This window comes from Halichondria panicea, chromosome 10, assembly GCF_963675165.1.
Source record: "Halichondria panicea chromosome 10, odHalPani1.1, whole genome shotgun sequence".
Taxonomy (NCBI): Eukaryota; Metazoa; Porifera; class Demospongiae; order Suberitida; family Halichondriidae; genus Halichondria; species Halichondria panicea.
In genome coordinates, this window is record NC_087386.1 from 3033295 (window position 1) to 3057985 (window position 24691).

The window sequence follows — 24691 nt, forward strand, 5'->3', positions numbered from 1 at the left end:
CGAGCATTTACACACTGATCAATAATTATGACACCCACATACACGCACCTGACCATATTGTTTGCGAGCCTTGTCTGCAGCAGAATGCATTAATTATGATAACAATTTTATAGGGAGGACTCACATCCCAAATTGGGAGATAAATGCACACAGTCATGCAGATTAATTGGCACAAAACAAAATTCAGGGTTGATTAGGGCCTGCGGCCTTCGCTACAGCTTGTTGATAGTCCACCTGCATCTTTTGTAGTTTCTCAGCTTGCGTGTCTTGTTTCTTCTCAAAGTCTTTTATCACGTCTTCGTATCTTGAGCTGGTGTGTGTGGGGGGGGGGTGGGGCTGTTAGTGGTACGATTCACAGTTAGTTGTGTGTATTGTGTGGGTGTTCACAAATTACTGTTAGTGTATAGTATTACCAAGGGCGTATACGCTCTTGGTAATACGTATGTGTTCTCTTGCACGTGTAACCAGTAACGTGCAGGCATAACAATATTGGCAAACAAAGGTATCTAGTTCCACTGACATAAGTGTTATTTAGGTATCTAGTTTCACTGACACCAGAATTTATTAAATAATCATGGGGGCGGGATGGGTGGATAATACAAACCATTGTCAAAACATAGTTACACACAAGCACGTGCATACAGTACATCGCTTATCGTCATAATTTTAAGCAAATCAGAGCTGGAGCAAAGTCATACAAAGACTATAGAGTTGTTGACATGAATAATGAAGACCTACATAATTATGTATATGTAGTACCAAAATGTGTTATACAATGGCTAAGCAGCAAGTAACAAGAGCTAGAGGCATGCTGAGAATGGAGTGTATAAGACATGCATTGTAGACTAGGATCACAGCAAAGCCAGCAAAAAAGCTAGAAATGTGGCTCTAGTGGTAGGGATCATGATAGAGCAAAGAAGTAACAACGCAGTCATAATTTTAGCTTTCTACTTTAGTGACCCTGTTCCATCATTCCTGGTACGGGATCACTTCTGCTGTAAATACGTACCTCTAATAAAGGCCGCGTGTAGCTAGCTAGCCATGCAGCCAACGTGCAAGTTCAAGCTTCTTAGCTTTTGCTCGTTTTTATTCGACAACAAAGCTTTAACGTAGTGTGGAGGCTATCCATGCTGTAAACGCAGCCGCTGGACTCAGATATCATAAACAGACAAATAACAAACAAACAAATAAATGGACTACTATAACCCGTGGCCGCCCACGCGCCTCAGGTTAATAAAACATACAGGTCCAATCAAGAGGAGTAAGGTTTCATACAAATACACAATGTGGATATTTGGTTATTGCTACAAAATGTATACTTGACAACGGTTAAACTTAGCAGTGGATGTAACATGATTATTGCATCCTCTGACCACCTAAATAAGGTTGAAATACGTGACTCACATTTCTTTGCCGATATAGTCCAGTCTCTTTTGTACAGTCACCTTGGCCTCTGTGAGGTCTTGTTTGAGGAGCACTGGCCCCACCAGCTTATACACTACTGACCCGTCCGTCACCTTCTCCAGCTCCTGTGGTGGGAGGGGGCGCGGCAGTGTATGTGTTTCAATTATTCAAAGTCTTACATGTACCACCAACATGACAACTATGTACACCTTAGCGGTTGCAACAGTTCCATAAAGTATGTTTCTTAAGAGAAAGAACGTTGTCTCTAGTATAGCACACACGTATGCTTTGCAGTATATTTTCATATGCACCCTCAAAAAATAAAGGTTAGGGGTATTTTTTATACTATAGTACTGGTATGCATGTACAGAATGATGCCTGTGTGTACGTGTACGTGACACAGATACAGTACATGTACAAGCGTAATTATTATGTCAGCAAAGTGTCCAACTGTCAGACTACTATTTCTTACGTCTTTGACGTTTTGATTTTCTAGTAGCTGTGCCTCCAGTTGTCCCTTACTACTGGCACACTTTTGGACCTCTGTAATAATTGTGTGTGTGCATGGTAATAAATTAGTGATTAAGGTACACATGGTGCAGTGATGGAGCCCTCCAAATACTGCACACCCATGATTAGAGCTAGCCAACCAGCCTCACCTTTCTGTAGTGACTTGAACTTCATTATCTCATCATTGAGTATCTTCTCCTTAGATTGTACAGTTGCCATTATAATTAATTATACCTAGCTAGCTACCTTTGCAAAGCTCTGAATAATGTGGCCTAAAAGCTCTTTCAAAGTATGTTTATTTTCGTAACGACCGTTACCTTATGAAATCTCTCTAGCTCTGGAGACAACCTCTCTCTGATGAATGCAAGCTAATGTGGAGGCTGAGCTGTCTAGTAAGAGTGGCCAGGCCTTGGGCAGCTACCAGATCACCTGTACTTAAATGTGGTACATGCGGTTATTTACACCATCATGATATCATACACGTACATACACAATACACAATACTGCACTGTACGACGTATTGTCTATTTAATCGCTATGCGTATGCTTGTGCAGGTGTTAGGACAACCTTATGTGCTCGTTCTTTTTCTTCAACAATCGCCAAGTCCCCTGGCAGCAAGGGACACAGCAAGGGACAGCTGTGGCTACTGATAATCCCCGCGACGACGTTCTGTCTGGGGACATGGCAGATATACAGACTACAGTGGAAGATTGACCTCATTGAGAAGTTGGAGAAAAAGACGAAGAGATCTCCTGTACCTATACCCACAGAGTGAGTAGTGTACTGTACGGATAAAAATTTCCGAGTGGTAAAGATCAAGATAAGTTTGGTTTTACTCATTTTATTTTCCCTGTACATGTAGTATTGCTGAGAGACTGGAGGATTATGAGTACAGACGAGTTCGTCTCCATGGTCACTTTGACCACAGTAAAGAGTTACATATGTGGCCACGCACACTCTACACCGGAGAGGCCACACCCACCAGAGGAGGCCCGGAGCCGGGAGCCTACATAGTGACACCGTTCTTCTGTGAGGAACTGGGTCGTTTTGTGCTCATTAATAGAGGTTGGGTCCCCAAGAGGAGAATGGCCCCCTCCAGTAGGGCTCACGGACAGGTGGGTGTATAGGGCTGCTAGTTTTGTCTATACCAGTGTGTGTGGGGGGTGTCTATGTAATTAAGTGTTGTGAAGCTATTGCATCCAAGATCCAATTTTTGCTATTTTCCTAGCTCCCATTGTCTCTCACGTACTGTACAGTAAGTGAGAAGTAATTTTTCGTACTTTTCTGATCATCGCAGGTATCTTTCATTCTAGTTACAACTCTAAGAGCTTCATGTGTGCACTTGATTAATGCCTCCTCCCACCCAGGTGGAGGGTCGTGTGTCACTGACGGCTGTAGTGCGTACTGATGAGAGTAGACCATCCTTCTCCCCTAAAAACGATCCCCCTGCCAACCGATGGGGGTACAGAAACGTGACAGAGATGGCAACGTGTGCCGATACAGCTCCAATATTCCTCGACGCTGACTCAAGTAAGTGGTCGTTAGGTTAGCCATGGAGGAAATTGTACAAGTATTTGCTACATCATGTCCTGTGTGTGTGTGTGTGTGTGATTGAATAAGGTGGGTGGAATTGTGTCGACTGCAACGTATACTAGCTCAAACGGAATGCTCACTTAAGGTTGGCATCTGATGCTATTGAGTACATTTACAAAAAAATGTACGACATAATTTCTGTTCAAGTCTTAATTACTACCATGTATGTACTGGGATCTGATTTCTACTTTGTGTGTGTGTGTGTTGGGGGGGGGGGGGGGGGTCACGCCATTGAGGAGTCACCTCTTAGTCCAATTGTTGGATGATTCTGCTTGGTGTTCCGTTAAACCATCTAATTTTGTGCGGTAGAATTCAGCAGTTCAATTACTTGCTCAAAAGTGTGAAAATTTGCACAAGTTAGAACAACTGATTGACCACTGGATAACTTATAATAGTTGTGAAGCAGCTAGGGCCTGACATTTTGGACACACCTTTGATCTACAGTATCACACACATTGTTGGCTAACAATCTATAGAGCTTATTATAGTGTCGTTCATTGACTCAGACAGTTTCACTTATTATGCAATGTTGATGAAATGGTACTATCTGCAGCTACAACGGTTCGTGATGGTCCTATTGGAGGTCAGACTCGTGTGATCCTGAGGAACGAACACCTGCAGTACGTGTTTACATGGTACGCCCTTTCACTGTTCACTGGCTACATGTTCTATCAGCTGTGGAGGAAGTCAAAAAGGAGGAGATAACTGTAGAATCACATGTGACTTTCAGATACAGACAATAACAGCAATTACTTGCACAATTTGTGTAAACACTTGTGCGGTGCATGTATTGAATTATATATATAATATTTTGTTGATGATAATCATGTTCTGAATAATCCCTAAATTAATTTAACAATGTATGCCTACGTTACAAGCAGTTTGATGATATTGCTAAATAAAGTTTGTCTCTGTTTCTCAAACTTCTCAATTTCTGGCAGTAACTTAGCGATGTATCTGTCTCCAGGGTAACAGGATTTGAGCATCTTTGCACTGGCCTCAAAGTGCACTCCACTCAGTACAACCTTCCCCTCTCCACAGTTACACTGTACAATACATGGCTCTGAGTTCTCATATCCTGCCAGCACTTCATAGCCTCCCTTTTCCATTTCGAATGGTACAAACGTCCCCCCTCCATTATAAAATACTGAGAGACTTGAGTCGGCTGTGTGTTCCATTGCTATGGGGACTGCTCTAGCTCCGGCATTGCTCTTGTAGTCAAAGCCAGGGAAGTGAGGTCCTCTTCCAATGCCTGGGAAGAACTTAAGCTCTCTCGGTCCCACCACTTCCATGCTTGGGTCTCCCACAGCAAACTCCACATATGCACAACCATAGTAACCACCTGTACAAACAGAAATATTGAATACTTACTTCTCTAGTTAGTATAGCTGCACAGCTCTATTAATTTATCTGCTATAGTCTTTTGCTCTTGAGTGAGTATATGGGTGGTGGTGGCTAGAACTATGAGAAGGTAGAGAGAACTGTGACAAATCAGTAGTTTTACGATGTTCATATCCCAGTCATTTGCTTCCAGTAAGAGTATACAATAAAAGAGAGAGTATCGAACATAGTACATGTATTACCTTGTATCAGATGTATTTGGAAAGTAACATGACTTTTGTTTGGTAACTGACCAATCCGATTATCCGAGTGCCCGAAGCCGCTACTTGCCTCGGAGGCAACTTATTATTGCTAAATTGTTATCATAATTGTTTCAGGCAGAAAGTGACGTTGCTTTTCAAAATCTGATGCACGGTGCTACTTTCAATACTCTCTCTCTCTCTTTTATGGACTCTTGAAATTAGCTAGGGAGTACAGTACGTGGTATTGGCTTCAATAATAGATCCAACATCCTTAACTACAAAAAGTGTACAAAACTGTGATAGTGGCATGAATCATTCCGAGCGAAGCGACGCTCTAATCAGGTCACATTGAGATTTTGGAGAAAAAAAACGACGACGATGTCGGACACAATTGAACTAGTGGCTCTGGCTGCTGCACACTGTAACGGTTCGACTTCAAAGTTGGAGGATGTGTTAGTGATTGTATTGAGGACATTTGAGCTCCATTCTACAGCTCAGAAGGCTTTTTTTCAAGCGTTCTGCTCATAAGCTCGACGATTCGTGACATTTCGATCATTACCTTCAATCATTCTAGCTCTGCCCAGTTACCTCTAACACACCCTTAATTTTATCTGATCACAGTGATGATTATGCGTAGCGAGGTTGCACCCTAGCTATAATAACACTGTGCACATGCATCTTTGCTCTTACCTGCACACAGTCCCAGATAAGCTCCACCAGCTGATACAAATTGTCGAATATTATCGTTTCCTTGCCCTTCTAATTCCTTGACGTACGGCAAGTCCTTACCACCTGGCATGACAAGCAGTCTACTATCATTCATCCAGTCACCAGTGATAATCTCCTCACTGGTGGTGGTCTGCACACTGTAAGTGTGACCAAGAGACGGGAGTGCTTTGTCTAGACTGTCCATTACCATGGCTACACAGTTAGGGGAAGCCCCCTCTCCACCATCAGTGTACACCAACACTCCTGAAGGTTGGAATCAGACATTTATTTGTACGTTGAGTTTCGATCTGAATTGATGTTGATGTAGGCTATAGATAATTATATAAAGCGCGAAATTTTTGAGGGGCTTCAGATTTCGTGGGTAGCAATCCTGATTTAAAGGCGTGGCTTCGGGTAAGCAGTCATTCCGCGAACATTGTGCAACGAAAATGCTTTTAGAGGCCAATCCACGAAATATAAGTGCCTCGAAAATTTCGCGCTATACGGTACGGTATCTATCTACCATAGGTGTAGATATAATCATAGATATAATCATAGATAGTTGATAAAATTGAAATAGACATCTAATATATCAATATCTCACTCACTCTTCATTCTCTTTCAGTGATTTGTTTGCACCATGATGAAAGCAGGAGTACATGAATCGAATATTCATGGCCATTCATCTACAAGCCCCTCCCCCTCGTGAGTCATGGCTGTCGTACTCTGCTCCCTGGATGCATGCTACCATAGATAGTATCTACTGGAAATGGCTGATACTACAACATGACACTGAATGCTGCCACTTCCCCACAGTTGGTGGAGGATAGACTCACTGAAGACGAAAGGGTACGATATTATAAATATTCACACGATGGATAGGTAGATCTACCTATTAATGATTGCTGCATTTGCCTAGTGCCTATTATTATAATTGTATTAATGTAGATTACTCTATTAATATATAATTATTATATGTACTCTGCTAAGTGCTTAGTGGCGTAGGCAAAGGGGGGCTGACAGGGCTAGAGCCCCCCCTTTTGTGCTCTGTTAACTACAAGGCGATCTGGAAGAGCTAACGAAAGAAGGCATGGCTTTGCAATCAAGGCTTCCCAGAGACAGATCCAAAAGTCCCAAAGACTCCAATTTGGCCAGGTCCTTTGCGAACCTGATGTTTAAGGGGAAATGCAAGGCGGCACTGGATCTCCTGTCCAATGAATAAAAAGGGGGCATCCTCAATCTGAAAGACCCAACTGACGCAAATGATCCTACCTCACAGACGGTCAAAGAGAGCCTGTTAAACAAACACCCGCAAGGCCAAGAGGCTCAACCCAACTGCATCCTTGAAGATGAGCCGCAGGTCCAACACCCCATCTTATTTGGTCCCTTGATGCCAGTGCCATCCGTTCAGCAGCTATTAAAGTTTCGGGAGCGGCAGGGCCGTCAGGCCTTGATGCACACGAGTGGAGACGTCTATGTACCAGCCACAAAGAAGCTTCCAGAGATCTATGCAACTCCCTTGCAGCAGTGGCCAGAAGAATCTGCTCCTCCTACGTGGACCCTACACATATCAAGCCACTACTTGCAAGCCGCCTTATTGCCCTTGACAAAAACCCTGGAGTGAGACCCATAGGTGACACAGCACGCAGGATAATCGCCAAAGCGGTCCTAACAATTATTTCCACTGATATTCAGGATGCAACAGGCTGTCGTCAACTGTGTGGAGGCCAAATCTCTGGTATTGAGGCAGCGGTACATGCAGCTAGATCAACCTTCGAGTCAAGTGAGGCTGAAGCGATACTACTAGTTGATGCATCGAATGCCTTCAATGCTCTCAATCGCCAGGTAGCACTACAGAACATCAGACGCCTTTGCCCACCTATCGCCACCATCCTCATTAACTCTTATAGAAACTCCACTGAGCTCTTTGTTGATGGAGAAGTTATCCTATCCCAAGAAGGTACTACACATGGAGACCCCCTGGCCATGCCTATGTACGGACTAGCAACTATCCCTATCATTAGAAAACTGGATGGACTCTGCAAACAGGTCTGGTATGCGGACGACTCTTCTGCAATAGGGACAATTGGGCAGTTACATGATTGGTGGAACAAATTAGCAGCAATAGGTCCTGCCTTTGGTTACTTCCCTAATCCGTCTAAAACCTGGCTTGTCACAAAGTAAAACCACCATGACCGAGCCACCAACATTTTCGCTGGGTCTGGAGTCAACGCCACGCCACGCCAGAAGGCAGACCTTATCTAGGTGCAGCGATTGGCTCCCGTGAATACATTGCTGAATACGTGAACACTAAGGTACAACTGTGGTCATCTAGTATCAATACCCTCAGCAACATAGCAAAGTCGCAACCACATGCCGCCTACTCAGCCATTCCCATGGCCTCCTAAGTAAATGGACATACCTCAGCCGGGTCGTACCCAACTTGAGCCACCTATTAGTCCCACTGGATAACACACTTCGAACTAAACTGATACCAGCCATTACGGGAAGACCACCTCCAAACAGTGTTAAATGCGACCTATACGCTCTACCGGCTCGGCTCGGCGGACTAGCAATATCTATCCCCTCCAAGCTAGCGGACAAGGAACTGCACCACTCTCTCACAGTCACCTCATCCCTCACTGACCACGTCCTAGCTCAAGACAATGAATATGGATATAACATAGTCCGTGACCAGCAACTGAAGAAAAGAGAGGTCAGGACAACAGGAACAGACAAGAAGAAGAAGCAGCCTCTATACATCAACAGCTACCGGACGGGCTCCAGAAGGCAGTGGAGCTATCCAAGACAAAAGGAGCCTCCACTTGGCTCACGGTTCTCCCACTATCGGAACATGGATTCACACTACACAAGTCGGCCTTCCAAGATGCCCTAGCACTACGCTATGGCTGGACCCCAACTCGCTTGCCCTCCAAATGTGACTGTGGCAAAAACTTCAATGTGGAGCATGCCCTCTCCTGTGCCAAAGGAGGGTTTCCTACGTTAAGGCATAATGAAATAAGAGATACCACAGCATCCCTTCTCACGGAAGTATGCAGTGAAGTGTGTGTAGAGCCCAACCTACAACCTGTGAGCGCGGACCAACTAAACGGGGCCTCAGCGAACAGCCAAGAAAACGCACGTTTGGATATATCGGCCAATGGTGTCTGGGGGGGAAGATTCCAAAAAACATACTTTGATGTGAGAGTGTTTAACCCCCTCGCCCCCTCCAACAGAAACCAGTCACATGCAGCAACATACAGAAAACACGAACTGGAAAAGAAACGGGCTTATCAGCAAAGAGTTGAACACTCCTCTTTCACACCGTTAGTTTTATCCGTTACAGGAGGCATGGGCGTAGAAGCATCACTCTTCTACAAACGCCTGAGCTCACTACTTGCCCAGAAATGGGACATCACCTACAATAAAACTCTATGCTGGCTAAGATGTCGCCTAACGTTCTCCCTCCTATACGCTCAGCCATCCAAGCAATTAGAGGCGCTATATCGTCGGTGGGACATGCAGCCAGGACACCCATTGAGATCGACCTGATCTCAGCAGAATCCCATCTCACAGGACAGTAAGTAATATTAACAATAATTATCTACTATTTTACACGTACCCTTGTCATACATGCCATTCCTATAATATAGTTATTTTTATCCCACTTGGGGCCTGAAAAAAAAAAAAAAAAACTTAGCTTGAATCACCGTGATCTGTCGATCTATTTTGCAGTACTGCATGCATAGTTACTAGAATGAAGTCATAATTATAATTGAAATGTGGGCAGGGCCATCTGATGCACATGCTTACTGCTGAGGAGAAGTGATGACCTTTTTGAGATAAAATTCAATGAAAGTCAACGCCTATGATCACCAATTTGAGCCCTGCCCTTCCCATAATCCTGCATGGCTCTACACCACTGGTCATTATTCTACAACATTTTTGGGAGGGAAACTGAGTATTTTGGGGGGAAGGTTCACCTTACCCCCCCCCCCCCCGACTAGATGAAACCCTGCATGGATATCAAGGGTGTATTGGATTTGTACTACCCAAGGGAATACTTACAACTGCATAAGGGTAAACAAATCCAATCACACACGCAAATACAGAGGTTTTCAGGTAGGTTGAGGAATGCTTCAGAGTGTAAAGTTACTCATGCATAAGTTATAATTAAATTACTGCTGTACTGTGCTGTATGTATAACTTATGCATGAGTAACTTTACACTCTGAAGCATTCCCTCACCTACCTGAAAACCTCTGTATCTATATATGGTATACAGGTATATATATATATATATATATAATTTATATAGCTTGTTGATTAGAAGCAATTACAAGCTATTATCCAATTAACCCATTTACAACTGAGTAGTAGCCAACACTCTTTGATCTGTGCGGTGCACGCACTGTATACGTATCACATATATATATATACTATAATATAATATTATAGCTATCAATATCAAATCCCATGCATCCCTGAAAAGTACCCTAGAGTATATGAACCCCTGAAGAGTACATGGGATTTGTACCCTAGAATATCCTGAGAGTTTCAATGGATATTCCTTAGTGTCAGAGCACATAATGGTACAAGTATATCTATGGTCTTTGGGAACAGACTCATTAACAAAGTACGAGTGTTGCAAGCTGCACCTCTCGGCATATTTGCTTCGCTCAAAAAGTATAAGAATGTTTAGAGAAGAGGTAATTTGTATAATGTTATGCATTAATTTGCTGACAATGAATGTGTTATTAGTCTCGTTCTCAGACCGATTTGTCTCTAAAATAACGCTAGGTGAGCAAATCATAGTTGTCGACCTATAGTGTTATTTTAGAGACAACTAGGCCTGGTAACAAGGCTAGGAGAAACAGAAGTCTATATCTACTGGCCTGATAATGGATAGAAGCGTGTAATATAGATGCTATTTATTGTGCAAATGATGCTACGAAGGTTCTGAAGAGCCTTCACCAGTGGTGTAGGCAGACAGAGGGGGGCTGACGAGGCTAGAGCCCCCCCCCCTTTGTGCTCCTTAAACTCCAACTTAGCTTGAATCACTGTGTCTGTCAATGTATTCTATACTGTGCTATATGCATATATACAGTTACTACATAATGCATTTGAAATGAAGGCAGGGCCATGTAATACACACACTGAGTGCTGAGTAACCTTTTTTTAAGTAAAATCCAGCGCCTGTATGCTCTGGTTTTGCTCAACCGATTTGAGCCCTGCCCTTCCAAAAATCCCGGCTACGCCACTGTTCACCGTAAGTAAAAGTAGCAGAAAAAATCTTCAGTTTGCAAATCCACAAATCAAAATCCAAGAGAATGTGGCTATAGAAGCTGTTAGTTTTCGTCGCATGCAACCGTTGAGTATTCCTCGTGCGGCTATGCCTCGAGGCATAATAGAGGGAGCTGCAGCACACACGACAAGAATACAATTTACTTGGCTAATAGTGGCAGCTAGCACAGTCCTATTGCTATTAAATAAAAGAACAAATGTCATTTTAATTCAAGTCCACACTGCAACTGCAGATCTGAGCACTTGAAACATGAGCTTGAACGACAGAGCTCCTGATAATCTGCAACACTCAAGTGCCTTTGACACCTTTATCTAGTGCAACATCCCATGCATAGCCGACGCCATGATACTGTGGATGCAATTAGTGCATGCAGCTAGAACGGCATACGGTTAGAGGTGGAGAATTAAGCTTATTGTGAGCGTGCGCAATAAGGTATAAAGACTCCAATATTTCACATATAGAAGTTGGTAAAGCAAATATTGTGTCTGTCCATGACAAACACAACATTTCAACGCTGAGGACTAGGTAGGGACTCGCTTCGCTCGCCCCAGCAATTAAAGTTGCAAACAATAGTCATAGAATTATAACTGTAGCTAGTGCATTGCGTATAAAAGTTTACGGGTATATACCTTAGCTAATTGAGACAGTTCATATTTTATTGTTTATGTGGCCGATTTCTGTGTGTGTAACAACTGGACGACGGATGACTCTTGGAGAGGGAGGGGCTGGTCTGTAGTCCTCTGTGGTGAGGGGGACTAGTTCATCCATGTAGGATAGTCTCAACTGTTCCGGTCTCGTGGCTGGTATGATGATGGGAGGAGTGATGTAACGATCAGTGTCAGCTTCTTCTACGGCTCCATCAGTGTAAGGTAGTTCCACCGGGTCTCTTTGTTCATAGTTGTCTACTACTTCAAGTAATTCATCGTCATCATTTTCATCGGCGATCTGCCCATACATTTCTTGGCCATTGTTATCTTGTCGAAGTCTCATGTCTGCTCCGAAGTTCCTTATGGTGTCCTCTATTTTTAGCCATGTATTACTCTTTTTGAGTACGAATTTGTAGAAATGGTAAGAGAGTGTTATCACAAATAAGGTGAATGATATAGCCATTGAAGTATTGGCTAGTGCTGCCGACCGATATTTTTTTGTCTCTTTGACATAGGAGCCAAATGCAAGAGTAGCAACATTATAGAGAGTTTCGAGGGAATCACAAAAAGTATTTTTATACAAACGATTATTCAGTAAATTCCAGACAATTAGTCCGACTGATAGAATCTCTGATGATAACACAGGGAGAGACGTGTCTGGAGCCATGGCACCAACTAAATTATGAGCGATCAGAGCAAAGAGGAGCAGTCCCACCCAGTACTGATGCTTGGGAGTGAATAGAGCATGGTATGCGTCCATGAAGCCGATGTACTTGGTGTTCTTGGTCCATATCATAACCTTGGAACAGCGTAAAAACCATTGTCCAAAAAAGAGCAGCACAGTAAATAATCCACCAGCAATGCATGAGGATTATGAAAGCTGCAACAAACTGAGGGATGGGATTAAGAGTGAAGTATTGCACATTGCCGTCGTACAACCAAACTATATAATTTGTATCGTCAAGATATAAGACTCTGTGTTGCAGTGCAGCAATGATAAACCGTAAGAATTTGGACTAAGAGAGCAGGATGAGTGTGCCTAGGGCAGCGACTGGGTTCCTGTTGGAGAGGAGCCTCGCAAATGAGCTAAAGTACTTACTCAAAATGATTAGCAAGAACATCAGAAGGAACAAGTAAGCAGGAAAAACTAGATGAAGGAGCACTTTTGCTTGAGAGTTCATTCCATCGTAAAAACACGTCTCAATTCCCAAGTCGAGATTCACCCATGATATAAAAACTGATAACAAGTTGTTCAAACTTGGAGGGAAAATTACTCTATTAGCAGCTACTATGTTCGCATAGAAAATGAGGCCATGCATATTCCCAGTTGCTATAGTAATGTTGAGCACCAAAATTAACACAACTAGCAAAATGTCTGCCAGTGCAAATAGAGTAATAAGAAGAAGGTAAATATCAGAGCATCGTTCACACCTTGATGTAGTGAACACAAGACTGAGTCCTGGTTCACATTTACCACACAAAACACCACTTCGATTGTAGGCACACTGTTCGTCAGGGCTGCTTTCTAGCTTTATGGTCCCATTTTCATCAGAGCAGTTTTTTATCTGATATTCTTGTTGCAAGACTGGATCACAGTCACACCTGCACTCAGTATCGGATCGAATTGGTTTGAGCCCAATAAGGCATGTGCAGGGTAGAAAAGAAATATTGATAAGTTGTCTTGAAATTCCCAAATTGATGCATCGACCAATAGCATAGAGTTCCACTTGAGCAGAGCTGTCTTGTGAGAATACATTGTACTCTAATTCTGTGCACTGATTACCAACTGTTTGTTGTGTCTGTCCTTCTTTGAGACGACTAACTCCACTCTCAGTGACAACAGAACTGTGAATTATGGCATCCATTGGATTTCCTACTTGGTCAACAGCCATAACACCGATTTTAAAAGCGTGTCCCTTTTTTGTAGATATGTTACCTTTATTACAAAGGATTACTTTACATAGTCCAATCCTTTTGAACATTTATACTCTGCATTTATATTTGATGTACACCTGTCCAACAGACCTCCGTAGATGTTTGCTCTTGACTGGGTAGCTTTATTGTTATTCATGAATGTGTTGAAATAGTTTGGAGTAAAGATCATAATTAATACAGTTGAATTGTTTGAATGAAGCAGTCAGCACCGATGGTTTGAGTCGTATCAGATTCTGTGGCCTCTCCTCCACACGCACTCCTCTGTGTGTCATCTGCCATAAATATCCCCCCTCCGTACTGAGCCGAATTGTTTTTAATCATTAACTTGACATATAATTGTTGATGTTGCTCTTCACGGTCTTTTTTAAATAGATACGGTTTCGAACTTTGCTGTATATACACACCACCTCCATTAGTGGTTGCTGTGTTTGAGTCAATGTTAACGTATGATCGAGTCAGTTCAATGGTTGTAGCTACTGCATAAATACCTCCACCATTCTCAGCAATGTTGTCAACAATCTCACTTTGCTTATGTGAAGTGTTAAATACAACTCTGCTTGAAAAAGCATAAATCCCTCCACCATCCTGGTGTGCTGTGTTGTGATTGATCTCTATTGGCTCGGTTACAATGAGTGTACTCTCTCTTAGAAATATCCCTCCTCCAGAGGTAGCCATGTTGTTGGTGATGATCACTCCTTTTGTGTTAATGTATATTTGACTCTGGACAACACTGATAGCTCCACCAAACCCACGTACCACAATTGTTGCTGAGTGTTGAAGGTCCATTAAACTCCACTTGACTGCTGAAAGCATAAATAGGGCCTCCATGCGTAGAACTTATCGTGTTATTAGTAATGTTAGTGTTGTTCAAGATCAAGGCAGACTGAGAAATATAAATCACTCCATCATGGCCAGCACTGTTGTTGGTTAGCATACTGTTAAAGATGGACGTATTGCACAATAAAACATAAATCACGCCATCATGGTCAGCTCTATTGTTTGTCAGTGTGCTGTTGAATATGGACAGACTGCCAGAGTCAACACCAATTGCTCCACCACTGTTAACTCTATTATTTGTTAGCGTATACTGTCAGAGATGGACACACTGCTTGAGTAAACATAAATCGCTCCATCACCATAGTTAGCACTCTTGTTCATCAGCTCACAGACAGATATGGACACATTACTGGTTGGGTAAACATTAACCGCTCCACCATCCATGTCAGCTTTGTTATTTGTCAGCTCACAGACAGAGATGGACACATTACTGCCTGAGTCAACAATAATCGCTCCACCATAATTAGCACTGTTGTTTGTCAGCTCACAGTTGGAGATGGACACACTGGTATTATGAATATAAATTACTCCACCAGCATTTTCACCTGTGTTATTTATCACCTCACAGTTGGAGATGGACAAATTGCCCGAGCCAATACTAATCGCTCCACCAGCAAGGTCAGCTTTGTTATTTGTCAGCTGACAGTTGGAGATGGATCCATTGCCTAAATCAACAACAATCGCTCCTCCATAGTCAGCTCTGTTATTTGTAAGCATACTGTTGGAGATGGACACACTGCCTGAGCCAACATAAATCGCTCTACCACTATGGTCAGCACTGTTGTTCATCAGCTCACAGAAGGAGATGGACACACTACTGGTTGAGTAAACATTAACCGCTCCACCATCCATGTTAGCTTTGTTGTTTGTCAGCTCACAGACAGAGATGGACACATTACTACCTGAGTCAACATTAATCGCTCCACCATAATTAGCACTGTTATTTGTCAGCTCACAGTTGGAGATGGACACACTGGTATTATGAACATAAATTACTCCACCAAAATTTTCAGCTGTGTTGTTTATCAGCTCACAGTTGGAGATGGACAAACTGCCCGAGCCAACAATAATTGCTCCACCTCCAACGTCAGCTTTGTTATTCGTCAGCTCACAGCTGGAGATAGACCCACTGCCTGAACTAACTCCACCATAGTCAGCTTTGTTATTTGTCAGCATACTGTTGGAGATAGACACACTGCCTCGGTCAACATAAATCGCTCCACCACTATGGTCAGCACGGTTGTTTGTCAGCTCACAGACAGTGATGGACACTTTACTGCCTGAGCCAACAATAATTGCTCCACCATCATAATCAGCTTTGTTGTTTGTGTGTTTGTGAAGGTACACCTAGTGATCACTACAAAACCAGATACCACTTCTACTGCTCCTCCGCTCACAGCACTGTTGTAGTTGAACTCCGTGTTGTTGATCAGTGCGTTATTTAATTCAATGTCAACTGCACCTCTGACATTTCTAGTGAACTCGCTATTTGTTATGTACACATCATCAGCCTTAATGTACAGTGCCTGACCAGTATTGTTCATGAATAGAGTGCTCTCAATTTTTACAGTTTGAGTATTAGAGATCTTAACTATGTAAATTTCCATATTTTTCAAAGAGTTTATAAAGTAACAGTCGTTGATATAGACAGTGCATGTGCGCACTGTCAATGATCAAACCTCTATTTGAAATTTCTAGTCCAACTTTTGCTCCAATGAAATCAAAGTGTTCAATACTCAATTTGGTAATACTAACAAAACTTATCTCACCATTTCCATAGAATCTAACTACAGCTGTACGTTTGTTTTGGCCGGTGATATGCACATGTGAGAAGTTACGAATCAATAACTGCTCAGTTAATACATACTCACCGGGTAGAAAGCTCAAGGTGAGATTGTCGCCACCAGATATCAAGTTTATTTGAACAAGCTGCTCGAGAGTAAAACAAGTTCCATTTCGATAGTCATGACACAAGTTGGTACAATGTGATAGTGCTCACTCCTGGTAACAGCAGCTAGGGACAGTAGCAGCACTAACCAACTGAGAATATTTCTAGACAACGTATCTGAGGTGCATATGATGAGGATTTTTGGTATGTTAAATGATTAATACTCTCCTGTAATTCTGTTTAGACACATGCCCTATATGCATAATATCAACTCACTGTTTGTAAACGAATCTTGCATGGTTACACCAAAGATCAAAGGCTTCAGTTGTAGCGTACTACACTGATCTATTTGACCACAGCCTTTATACCGTAGGGGTATAAACAGCCATCAGCAGTGCTGCGTATCCCACTCCCACACACATTCCATTCCAGAGCTTTCCTCACATAACACTTGTAGTTGTATAAACTGTGAAGTAGGCTAACTAACCACCCCGTGAGTGTATTCATACACTCATAAATGCACTCTTGTTTATCAACAGACACTCTTATGAGGTCAAGAATTTTTTGCCGTCCGTAAGTGTATTCATTGATACTATGACAACTAGGTCAAAGGCGTATAAAGAGAAGAGGGCATGTAACTCGCACTATTCTCAGACTCACCATACTTCATACCGTAGCTATTTTTATAACTGCCTACAAAAAAACGCCCACGCGTAACCTTTGATCGCATGTGATAAGTTCGAGGAATAAATTAGAATCTGCTGCATGCACTAGCTAGCTCGATTATTGCAGCACTCAGCATTGATAAACCAGCAGTTAGTCTCGAGTCCAGGCTGCGCTTTAGAAAAGAACACCTGGTCAAGTTCGTGTGTGAAACTTGTAGAAGTCCAGGAATTTATCGGACCGGTGCACATGATGTGCACGCCCACGCCCAGCTATGAATATACTTATTGATTACACGATCCTATTTCTGTAGTTGTGATTCATAATTACATTCGTGGACTTTTGTACGAGTTTCACCCCAGACGTTCTTTTCTAAAGCGCGGTCTGGACCCGAGACTAACCACCAGTATGGCTTGTACGCAGAATAAAAGGCAGAGGCAAAGCATCCAACATTATATTCTGACAATGCTTTTAGTCTCTATATCAATGGAGAGTTTAAGTTAGGACCCAATTGACACATTCCCCCACGAAGCCCTCAATGTGTCCTTTGAGGTCGAAATAGGCAAAGACATAACTTTTGCAATTGCGGCTCAAGACTGGGCTAACGACACCACCAGACTAGAATAATTATGACAATTAATCGTTGCATGAGAGACGGTGGCCTGCGTGCAATGTTTAGCAATGGAGTTGTAACAAACTCAAACTGGGTCTGTTACACCCACCACTTTGGGCTCGTTAACTAGAAGGACTGTTTTGCCGATCAAATGGTACGATCTCAAGAGTTGAATTTTATACCAGAATGCAAGGCTCCAGGAACTCCAATGCTGCTACAGCTGTGAAACAGAAATACCTGCAAGTTGGGCTGAGCCAGGATTTTATGTGCTGGGAGTATGCTACTGAGTTCGATGTCTCTTTCACAGGATGGGGTTTACCACCTCCAGGTTGTTCCGAGCCAGGTGCTTATGTTAGCACTATGCTTGATTCAAATAAAAATACAATAATTTGCCCCCAGAATTTGGACTGGGGGGAATCCGAGTTTATCTGGAGGCCAGCACTCAATCTTGACAACCATATATTCTGTCGCTACACCCTCAAACTCGAATCTAGGTCATCCATTGAAGGCTATGTCAAGTGTGGCAGTTAGTTTGCTGACCAACTATCTTTTTTGAACAGAAACACGTAATACAACGTAGAAGTTAGTGTGACGTTATCTTATGTTTTGTGAGATCTATATATAGACTGGTCTGGTGACCAGTCCTCGTGTTCTATGGCAGTTAAGTTATTAATGTCTACTTGAGTAGCTTGAGATAGCTTACAAACGTTACAGTTAGGACCTTAATTAACAATCTAATCTATAAATGTAGCTGCTTATGCGTGGCGGGAGCGATCTCAATTGCTTGGCTTTTTATATAAATATATGATCGATGTGTATAATTATTGTCACAATTTTGTTTTTTGTGAGATTAGCTTTTTCCAATGTTCAGACTAGCCAGTTAGTCTAGAAATTGAACATGGTGTGCATGATTTCACAACACATGCAATGTTTCACTTGTTGCCTCATTGTTCTGTAATAATTACGAAACAGTGCTAGTGCACCGTCATTGTCGTAGCTATATAACACATTTCCACCCACTTGTGTGTGAAATTCTAAGTTAAAAAGAAATAACTATAACGTTACAGGAAAATTTGGCGATATTACCGAAGGTCGCCAAACTACAATATTAAAAGCTAAGCGCCAGACTCACTCACGTCATTGACGTAAATTATATAGTAGCCCCACGCCTGAGACACAAAATTAAAAACTGCCAATTCTTACAAATGGATGGTTTATTCATGTTCTCGCTATAATTAACACAATCAAGACAATTTATGTGTATATGCATCAGCATGATATACAGTGGTTTGAAGTAATTTAACTGCACTAGCTTGTGAAATAACAGATTTATTGTTTATTGCCTAATAGATCGCATCCAATAACATGCCACAATGGTCAAGCAATGCATAAATATAATTATTATACCAGTGACAATTTTACTTACTGTTTACATGAATACCGTATAGCGGGAATGTATATTTCGAGCCAGTACCGCGAAAATTTATATCTTATTGAATAGTAGGCATGTTCAGTATTATTGACCACACCTATCGACAATAAGAGGAAAGAAAAAGGAATCTAGAGACAAGGACGCCGGTATAGCCAGCTAGCTTGCTCTACGTCTACTGTATCCCCTGACCATAACTTGCACAGCAAACGTTCTACTAGAGGTGGAGGACATACTGCCTCACCGATTCATAGAGGCTAGGCCTGGATTCGAGGCTAACGGTGTGGAGGCACAGTTGCAAGTTGATGTGCGCCTGCGCCAAAAGGCTGAAACTAAGACCACGAAAATAAACTCCGCGAAATCCTTTGTAGAGGTCCATCCACGAAAATTTATACCCTCGAAATATATACCCGCTATACGGTAGTCACTAGTCACACTCTGCTGAAGAGTCGATGGCCTGGGCATGCCATCTGACCTTAAACATAGTTTAATATTCATGCATTGCTTGTGACTGGCAGCTGAAATACTAGTCTCCTTGTGGTGAACCATGTATCCTCTATACTATTCTATGGTACCAGGAGTAGATCAAATGTTGTATAGCTATAGATACATGTAGATCTAGCTAGTATCATCGTTAATCAGTTTGTAAAGATAGCACACGCATTTGCACCACCTCCACTCTTTCCACTATGCACATGCATTACACTCTTTATCAAAGGCATGCGAATGTCTAAACAATTATTATGCTAGACCTACCATTCCCATGCAGTATAAAAAGGATGACTAGCCCTAAATGGCCACGTACTGTCTTTGGATGTCCTGATCATGCAGTCTATACTTTCAGGATGCCAAGATGTTCAAGGGGGAGAAGGGGGAAGATTGAGGTCATCCCAATATTTGCGCTGGTGTTACACTGACTAACACTAACAATTGCATGTTTTGCTGCATTTACAAGCAGCCAATCTTGAAGGCGATTAGCCTTGATTGTTCAAAATTTATTCTACATCTACATTGAACTAACTTCTATTCTATTTGCCATGCATTTCTTCTTCTTAAACTGTTCAACGGTAACTCTTTTTACAGTTAGGACCATATATTTCAGTGGGGAAGAGTGAAATAATTTGTCTGGGGCAGACCAAATTCGGGGCGGACTAAATCTTTCGTGACAGGCCACGCCCATCTACAACTTTGGCTTGTTACACAGCCTCAAATGAACCGCGGAGTAAAGCGGATGTTAACTACCTTCGTTTTTAATCCCTCCTTTTCCTATGGGAGGTGATTCCGCCAAAATTAGCAGTTGCAAAAATAGACTAGGTGATGCCGTGTTTTTTTTTACGGAGGTGCGTTTATAAAAAATAGGTGCTGTTTTTTTACAGAGGTGCGTTTTAAAAAATTAAGGTGGTGCAATTTTTGATTAACAGAGGTGCATTTTGCAGGGAGGTACATTTTTCAGTGAGGTGTATTTTTCAGAGAGGTGCACTTTTCAGAGAGGTTTTGTAGCCATGTGTTTTGTAGAGAGGTGCATTTTATAGGGTGCAGAGCACACTAGCTTCGTTCCCAGGCCGATTTTTTTCTAAGAAACGGAAAGGGGGACAAAGGTCTGGTGATTTTCAACAACAAATTGAAGTTGTTGTCGTCCAACTCTGCCAGACATGGGTGTGTCTAATGTTACGTCCCAATTATCTTGAAGAGCATTTTAAGTAACCAGCAGCTGCCTCCTTATCTTCTTCACTCAATGTACTTATACTGCTCTGTGTGACAAATTCCCTGTATATACACCAACTCTTAAGCCAGAAAGCGAGACTCTAACATGCAGTACTTGCATTTCAGAAATCACTCTGTCCAGCGCTTGTCATACTATACTTCACTCAAACTCAGAGAGACAATTTTTGCAAAATCATGTGTCATGTGACCAAATCACATGACCATCATTATGAGTAGAGTTGACTGAAAAAAGCTGCAAAACGTACTCTCCGAAAATGCACCTCTGCACTTCACCGAAAAACGCACCCTCTCTGAAAAATGCACCTCTCTAAAAAACGCACCTCACTGAAAAACACACCCTCTTTGAAAAATGCACTTCTCTAAAAAAATTACACCACCTATTTTTAAAACACACCTCTGAACATAATTATTTTGGCGGTAATCACCTCCCATATTTTCCTGGCTCGTATATACGGTGTGTCTTGCTTCGATCCCAGGCCGCAACTATATCATCATCATGCCTAGTTCTGTTTACTTGGAATATGCCATTGCAGCCTCCTTCAGAAGAGTGCATGGGTAGCAAAACCTATCCATGGAGTGTTGCTCTACTTAGACTCCCAATGACAAACAGTTAATTTATCTTGCAACAGTGATGGCTTTGCAACAGTGACGTCTTGCAAGTCTAGCTCTACTTAGTAGTTAGCTCTGCACTATAGAACACTAGCTACAAGAGTGAGAAGAGGAGCTGCAAGCCTCTAATGTAAACCATTCATTAGACTTTGGACTTGAGCATCTTTTTTTAGCAACGTCCATGCTCATCACCCACTCGGCTTTGTGATTCTGCCCAGATGCTTCTGCCTAGCCTGCATGGTGCTATGCAGCTGAGCAAAATTAATGCATCAGATATCATGTGTGTATTAGCAATAGCTAGTAGCTTTAATTTGGCACATCTCCACGTCACCGAGGCATCAGACCCGCGGTGCTCTAATTCATTGTAATCAAGTAGTATTAATTGTGATGTGTCATCACTGTTATACTTGTTTTGTCAATTATTAGTATAACGTACCTGTCTCCTTTGTGCACAATTGTTAGTTAAGTAGCGTGTTTGAGTGAACTAAGTCAAGACACGACAGTTCCTTCGTACGTACATATACATGTATTTTTGTGTGTAATAATACAATGTTTACTGTATTAATTTAATTACTCTCATTATTACAGTGGAACCCCTCTATAATGGACACCTTTGGGGAACAATGTTTTGGCCTTTATATAGGGGTGGCCTTTAATTGTTGAGAGGTTGTCTTATACACAAACTGTTCATTTGGGACCTGGGTGCCTGGCCGTTATATAGCAGCTGGCCTTTTTTGGAGGTGGTTGTTGTTAACAGAGGTTCCACTGTACTACCCTGCTGCATATATTAATTAAAAATGCATGCACTTGTGCAGTTTTGATCCCAGGCCAATCCGTCTCCAATTGAACGCTAGGTCACCTCCTAGCGTTCAATTGGAGACGGATCGGCCTGGGATCGAAGGCTAGAGCCGCCCCCATATCACAGACAACTTTATTATGAGGTCAAAGTTCATGAACATAATTATTCCTGTGAATGCAAAATGGAGCTCGAAGTTGCTCAAGTTGTATCCAAAGTAACGGTGCACGACTTTGTCCTGGACTACTGTGACAGAATGGAGTGGGCTCCAGGAAAGATGGATGACAGTCTCTACTGGGCAGTTGGTCAGGGAGCAGGAATTTATGTGGGCACACTAAATGAACAGCCCATTACCGGTGTGGCCATATTTCAGCACAATGAGAGCTATGCCTTTATTGGTTTGTATTTCTGTGAGGAGCAACATCGAGGCAAAAGCTATGGGCTCAAAACCTGGAGAGTGGCTAGAGCATCTTTGAATCCTGACATCAATCTGGTTTTGGATGCAGTACCTTCTGCAGTTTCGTTATATGAAAGAGAAGGCTTCAAAAGAGCATGGACATCTAGTTTCTATGCTCTCTCGACCAAAACTATTGTTCAAGAATATTCGAAGCATCCGGCTATTTTGCTGCGTAAAAGGGAAGTTTGTACTGTGCCTGCTAACACTGTTGATTTTCAGAAACTGAAATCTTACGTTGAAAATGTGATTGGTATTGCATTTGCTCGATCTGACTTTCTTAATCTGTGGATAACCTTACCATCGCACACAGCTCTAGCTGCCCTGAATGAGAGCCAAGACGTTGTAGGTTTTGGTGTGATTAGAGAAACAATCACACTTGACAAAAATGGCTATCGTCTCGGACCGCTTCTTGCCGACAGTGGTGACATTGCTCGAATTTTACTCTACACATTAGCCAAGGATGTGTGTCCTAAACAGAAATTTATTATTGCTGCTCCTGCTGAGATCAACCCCGAAGCCAATAGAATAGTGACAGAACTAAATACAGATTGTGTGGAAGAGGGTGTAAACATACGTATGTATACCAAAGCCGATCCACCAATTATAGCTGCCAAGTATTTTAGCGTGTTTTCAGGTAACATTGTTGGATGAAGAGTTTTAACCATTATAATTTTTGAGGGACTCTCACAAGGTCCTCACTACATGTACACTGTACCTTTTTGTAGTAATGTGCATAGTGTTTACTTTTAGTTGTGTTAATTAACTCATTTCCTGTGGTTAACTTAATTTACTTCCTGTATTGTACTTTTCTGTTATTGTGGTTTCTGTTTGTTAGTAGGTTCTTTCTGTATAGTTGTTCTTTGTTCCCTTTGTGCCTAGCTATAGGGGTCCGCTCCAGGCGGCTCTTTGTGTATGGGAGCCTCTGCTCCACTGCCTTTTGTCTTGTACATACTTATACCTTTGTTCTTGTGCAGTTGTTGAATACGATTTCACTAAACTCAAATGTACTTTTAAAACATTATTTTATTAGTTATACCTTATCATACTCATTGTCATGCTCCCCTTCCTCCCTTTGTTGGTTGTGCGAGCCTCTGGGGCCCCCGCTCTACATATTATTTACCTTTTTGCCTCACTTCACTTTACCTGTATTGTCAGTTGATGTTTTGCTTCTCGATCTAAAAATTTGGTTAAATTACGATGTTTGTCTGTAACTAGTTGTTGTTGCCTATATTGTCTGTCTGTAGCTAATTTGTCTAGCCTGTCTAGAATCCCTCTACACCAAGATATACATGTAATAGCTCAACACCACCTAAAACTGCAATGCTTGTTACCCACCGGCAGGTGGAGGAGACTAGGTAACTAAGCGGAGTTTTAGGGCAGGCCCATCTGTGTACATTCAATGTACATGTAAAAGCATCGCGTGAATTGCCCCGTTGCCAATCCCTTTCTCTTCTATCTATGGTTAGAGGTGGTGGATAATAATGATGTTCTCAATGACAGGAGCATTTTTCGGATCTGAGATATATTTAGCTTGGACAAAATGTCCAGCGTAGATTCAATCATAGATATAAGAGGGAGAGGGATGAGAATCACTACGTAAATAGCATTGACAATCCGCGTTTCGGTCAATGTTTTCTTCTTTATTTCCTCCAACCCATGCTTTTAGCTAGTACTAGGCTATAAACTAGGAGGCGACCTAGCGTTCAATTAGAGACAGATCGGCCTGGGATCGAGGCTAGGCTATAAACTAGCTACTGAGCTCCATGTATTAGCAATGGCTAGTGGAACAGTCACAACAAGGTAGCAGCAATAGTTAGTGAGACCCTCCAAGCAGTAAAAAGCAGCTTGGACAGCAAATTCTTGAGAGGAGCTCTGTCTGTACCGTTGAGTATTCCAGTACAGTCACAGACATGATAGAGAATTATGGAAATGTAGCAAAGTTCTGTCGTAAATTACTGTGCCGATACGATGAACCAACTATCAATGAAT

At 42.1% G+C, this 24691-nt stretch overlaps 5 protein-coding genes across 5 annotated transcripts; 3 read left to right on the forward strand and 2 right to left on the reverse strand.

Annotated features, from left to right (window-relative positions):
* Positions 1 to 89: 89 nt before the first annotated feature.
* On the reverse strand, positions 90 to 2206 carry LOC135343169 (prefoldin subunit 6-like). The gene is made up of 4 exons (XM_064540142.1): positions 2064 to 2206; positions 1877 to 1947; positions 1405 to 1529; positions 90 to 310 (listed from the first exon to the last, which is right to left on the reverse strand). Exons 1-4 carry the CDS (start codon positions 2131 to 2133, stop codon positions 184 to 186), a joined length of 393 nt encoding a protein of 130 aa, XP_064396212.1. The 5' UTR covers positions 2134 to 2206; the 3' UTR covers positions 90 to 183.
* A 14-nt stretch (positions 2207 to 2220) lies between these two features.
* LOC135343167 (surfeit locus protein 1-like) lies at positions 2221 to 4355 on the forward strand. Its single transcript, XM_064540139.1, has 5 exons — positions 2221 to 2358; positions 2470 to 2686; positions 2778 to 3030; positions 3283 to 3445; positions 4062 to 4355. The coding sequence occupies exons 1-5, from the start codon at positions 2286 to 2288 to the stop codon at positions 4211 to 4213; spliced, it is 858 nt and encodes a 285-aa protein (XP_064396209.1). The 5' UTR covers positions 2221 to 2285; the 3' UTR covers positions 4214 to 4355.
* Positions 4242 to 6553, reverse strand: LOC135343168 (uncharacterized). Its single transcript, XM_064540141.1, has 3 exons — positions 6408 to 6553; positions 5782 to 6063; positions 4242 to 4850 (listed from the first exon to the last, which is right to left on the reverse strand). Exons 1-3 carry the CDS (start codon positions 6412 to 6414, stop codon positions 4375 to 4377), a joined length of 765 nt encoding a protein of 254 aa, XP_064396211.1. The 5' UTR covers positions 6415 to 6553; the 3' UTR covers positions 4242 to 4374.
* A 942-nt stretch (positions 6554 to 7495) lies between these two features.
* Positions 7496 to 23705, forward strand: LOC135342432 (uncharacterized). Its single transcript, XM_064539161.1, has 4 exons — positions 7496 to 7582; positions 7645 to 7759; positions 8498 to 9379; positions 19885 to 23705. Exons 1-3 carry the CDS (start codon positions 7496 to 7498, stop codon positions 9349 to 9351), a joined length of 1056 nt encoding a protein of 351 aa, XP_064395231.1. The 3' UTR covers positions 9352 to 9379; positions 19885 to 23705.
* On the forward strand, positions 22430 to 23884 carry LOC135343166 (holothin acyltransferase-like). The gene has a single exon (XM_064540138.1). The coding sequence runs from the start codon at positions 22430 to 22432 to the stop codon at positions 23351 to 23353; it is 924 nt and encodes a 307-aa protein (XP_064396208.1). The 3' UTR covers positions 23354 to 23884.
* The last annotated feature ends 807 nt before the right edge of the window (positions 23885 to 24691 follow it).

What these genes read in the sequence shown, in the direction of transcription:
- LOC135343169 (XM_064540142.1), bottom strand. Translation starts at nt 2,133, where the DNA reads ATGGCAACTGTACAATCTAAGGAGAAGATACTCAATGATGAGATAATG. An exon ending in AAAATCAAAACGTCAAAGAC is followed by an intron (nt 1,530 to 1,876) that starts GTAAGAAATAGT and finishes CTCCCACCACAG; the next exon opens with GAGCTGGAGAAGGTGACGGA. An exon ending in GACTATATCGGCAAAGAAAT is followed by an intron (nt 311 to 1,404) that starts GTGAGTCACGTA and finishes CACACACACCAG; the next exon opens with CTCAAGATACGAAGACGTGA.
- LOC135343167 (XM_064540139.1), top strand. Translation starts at nt 2,286, where the DNA reads ATGTGGAGGCTGAGCTGTCTAGTAAGAGTGGCCAGGCCTTGGGCAGCT. An exon ending in ATCACCTGTACTTAAATGTG is followed by an intron (nt 2,359 to 2,469) that starts GTACATGCGGTT and finishes ATGCTTGTGCAG; the next exon opens with GTGTTAGGACAACCTTATGT. An exon ending in CCTGTACCTATACCCACAGA is followed by an intron (nt 2,687 to 2,777) that starts GTGAGTAGTGTA and finishes CTGTACATGTAG; the next exon opens with TATTGCTGAGAGACTGGAGG.
- LOC135343168 (XM_064540141.1), bottom strand. An exon ending in TTATCTGGGACTGTGTGCAG is followed by an intron (nt 4,851 to 5,781) that starts GTAAGAGCAAAG and finishes CTGTTTGTACAG; the next exon opens with GTGGTTACTATGGTTGTGCA.
- LOC135342432 (XM_064539161.1), top strand. Translation starts at nt 7,496, where the DNA reads ATGCAACAGGCTGTCGTCAACTGTGTGGAGGCCAAATCTCTGGTATTG. An exon ending in TAGATCAACCTTCGAGTCAA is followed by an intron (nt 7,583 to 7,644) that starts GTGAGGCTGAAG and finishes CTCAATCGCCAG; the next exon opens with GTAGCACTACAGAACATCAG. An exon ending in AGTTATCCTATCCCAAGAAG is followed by an intron (nt 7,760 to 8,497) that starts GTACTACACATG and finishes GTCCGTGACCAG; the next exon opens with CAACTGAAGAAAAGAGAGGT.
- LOC135343166 (XM_064540138.1), top strand. Translation starts at nt 22,430, where the DNA reads ATGGAGCTCGAAGTTGCTCAAGTTGTATCCAAAGTAACGGTGCACGAC.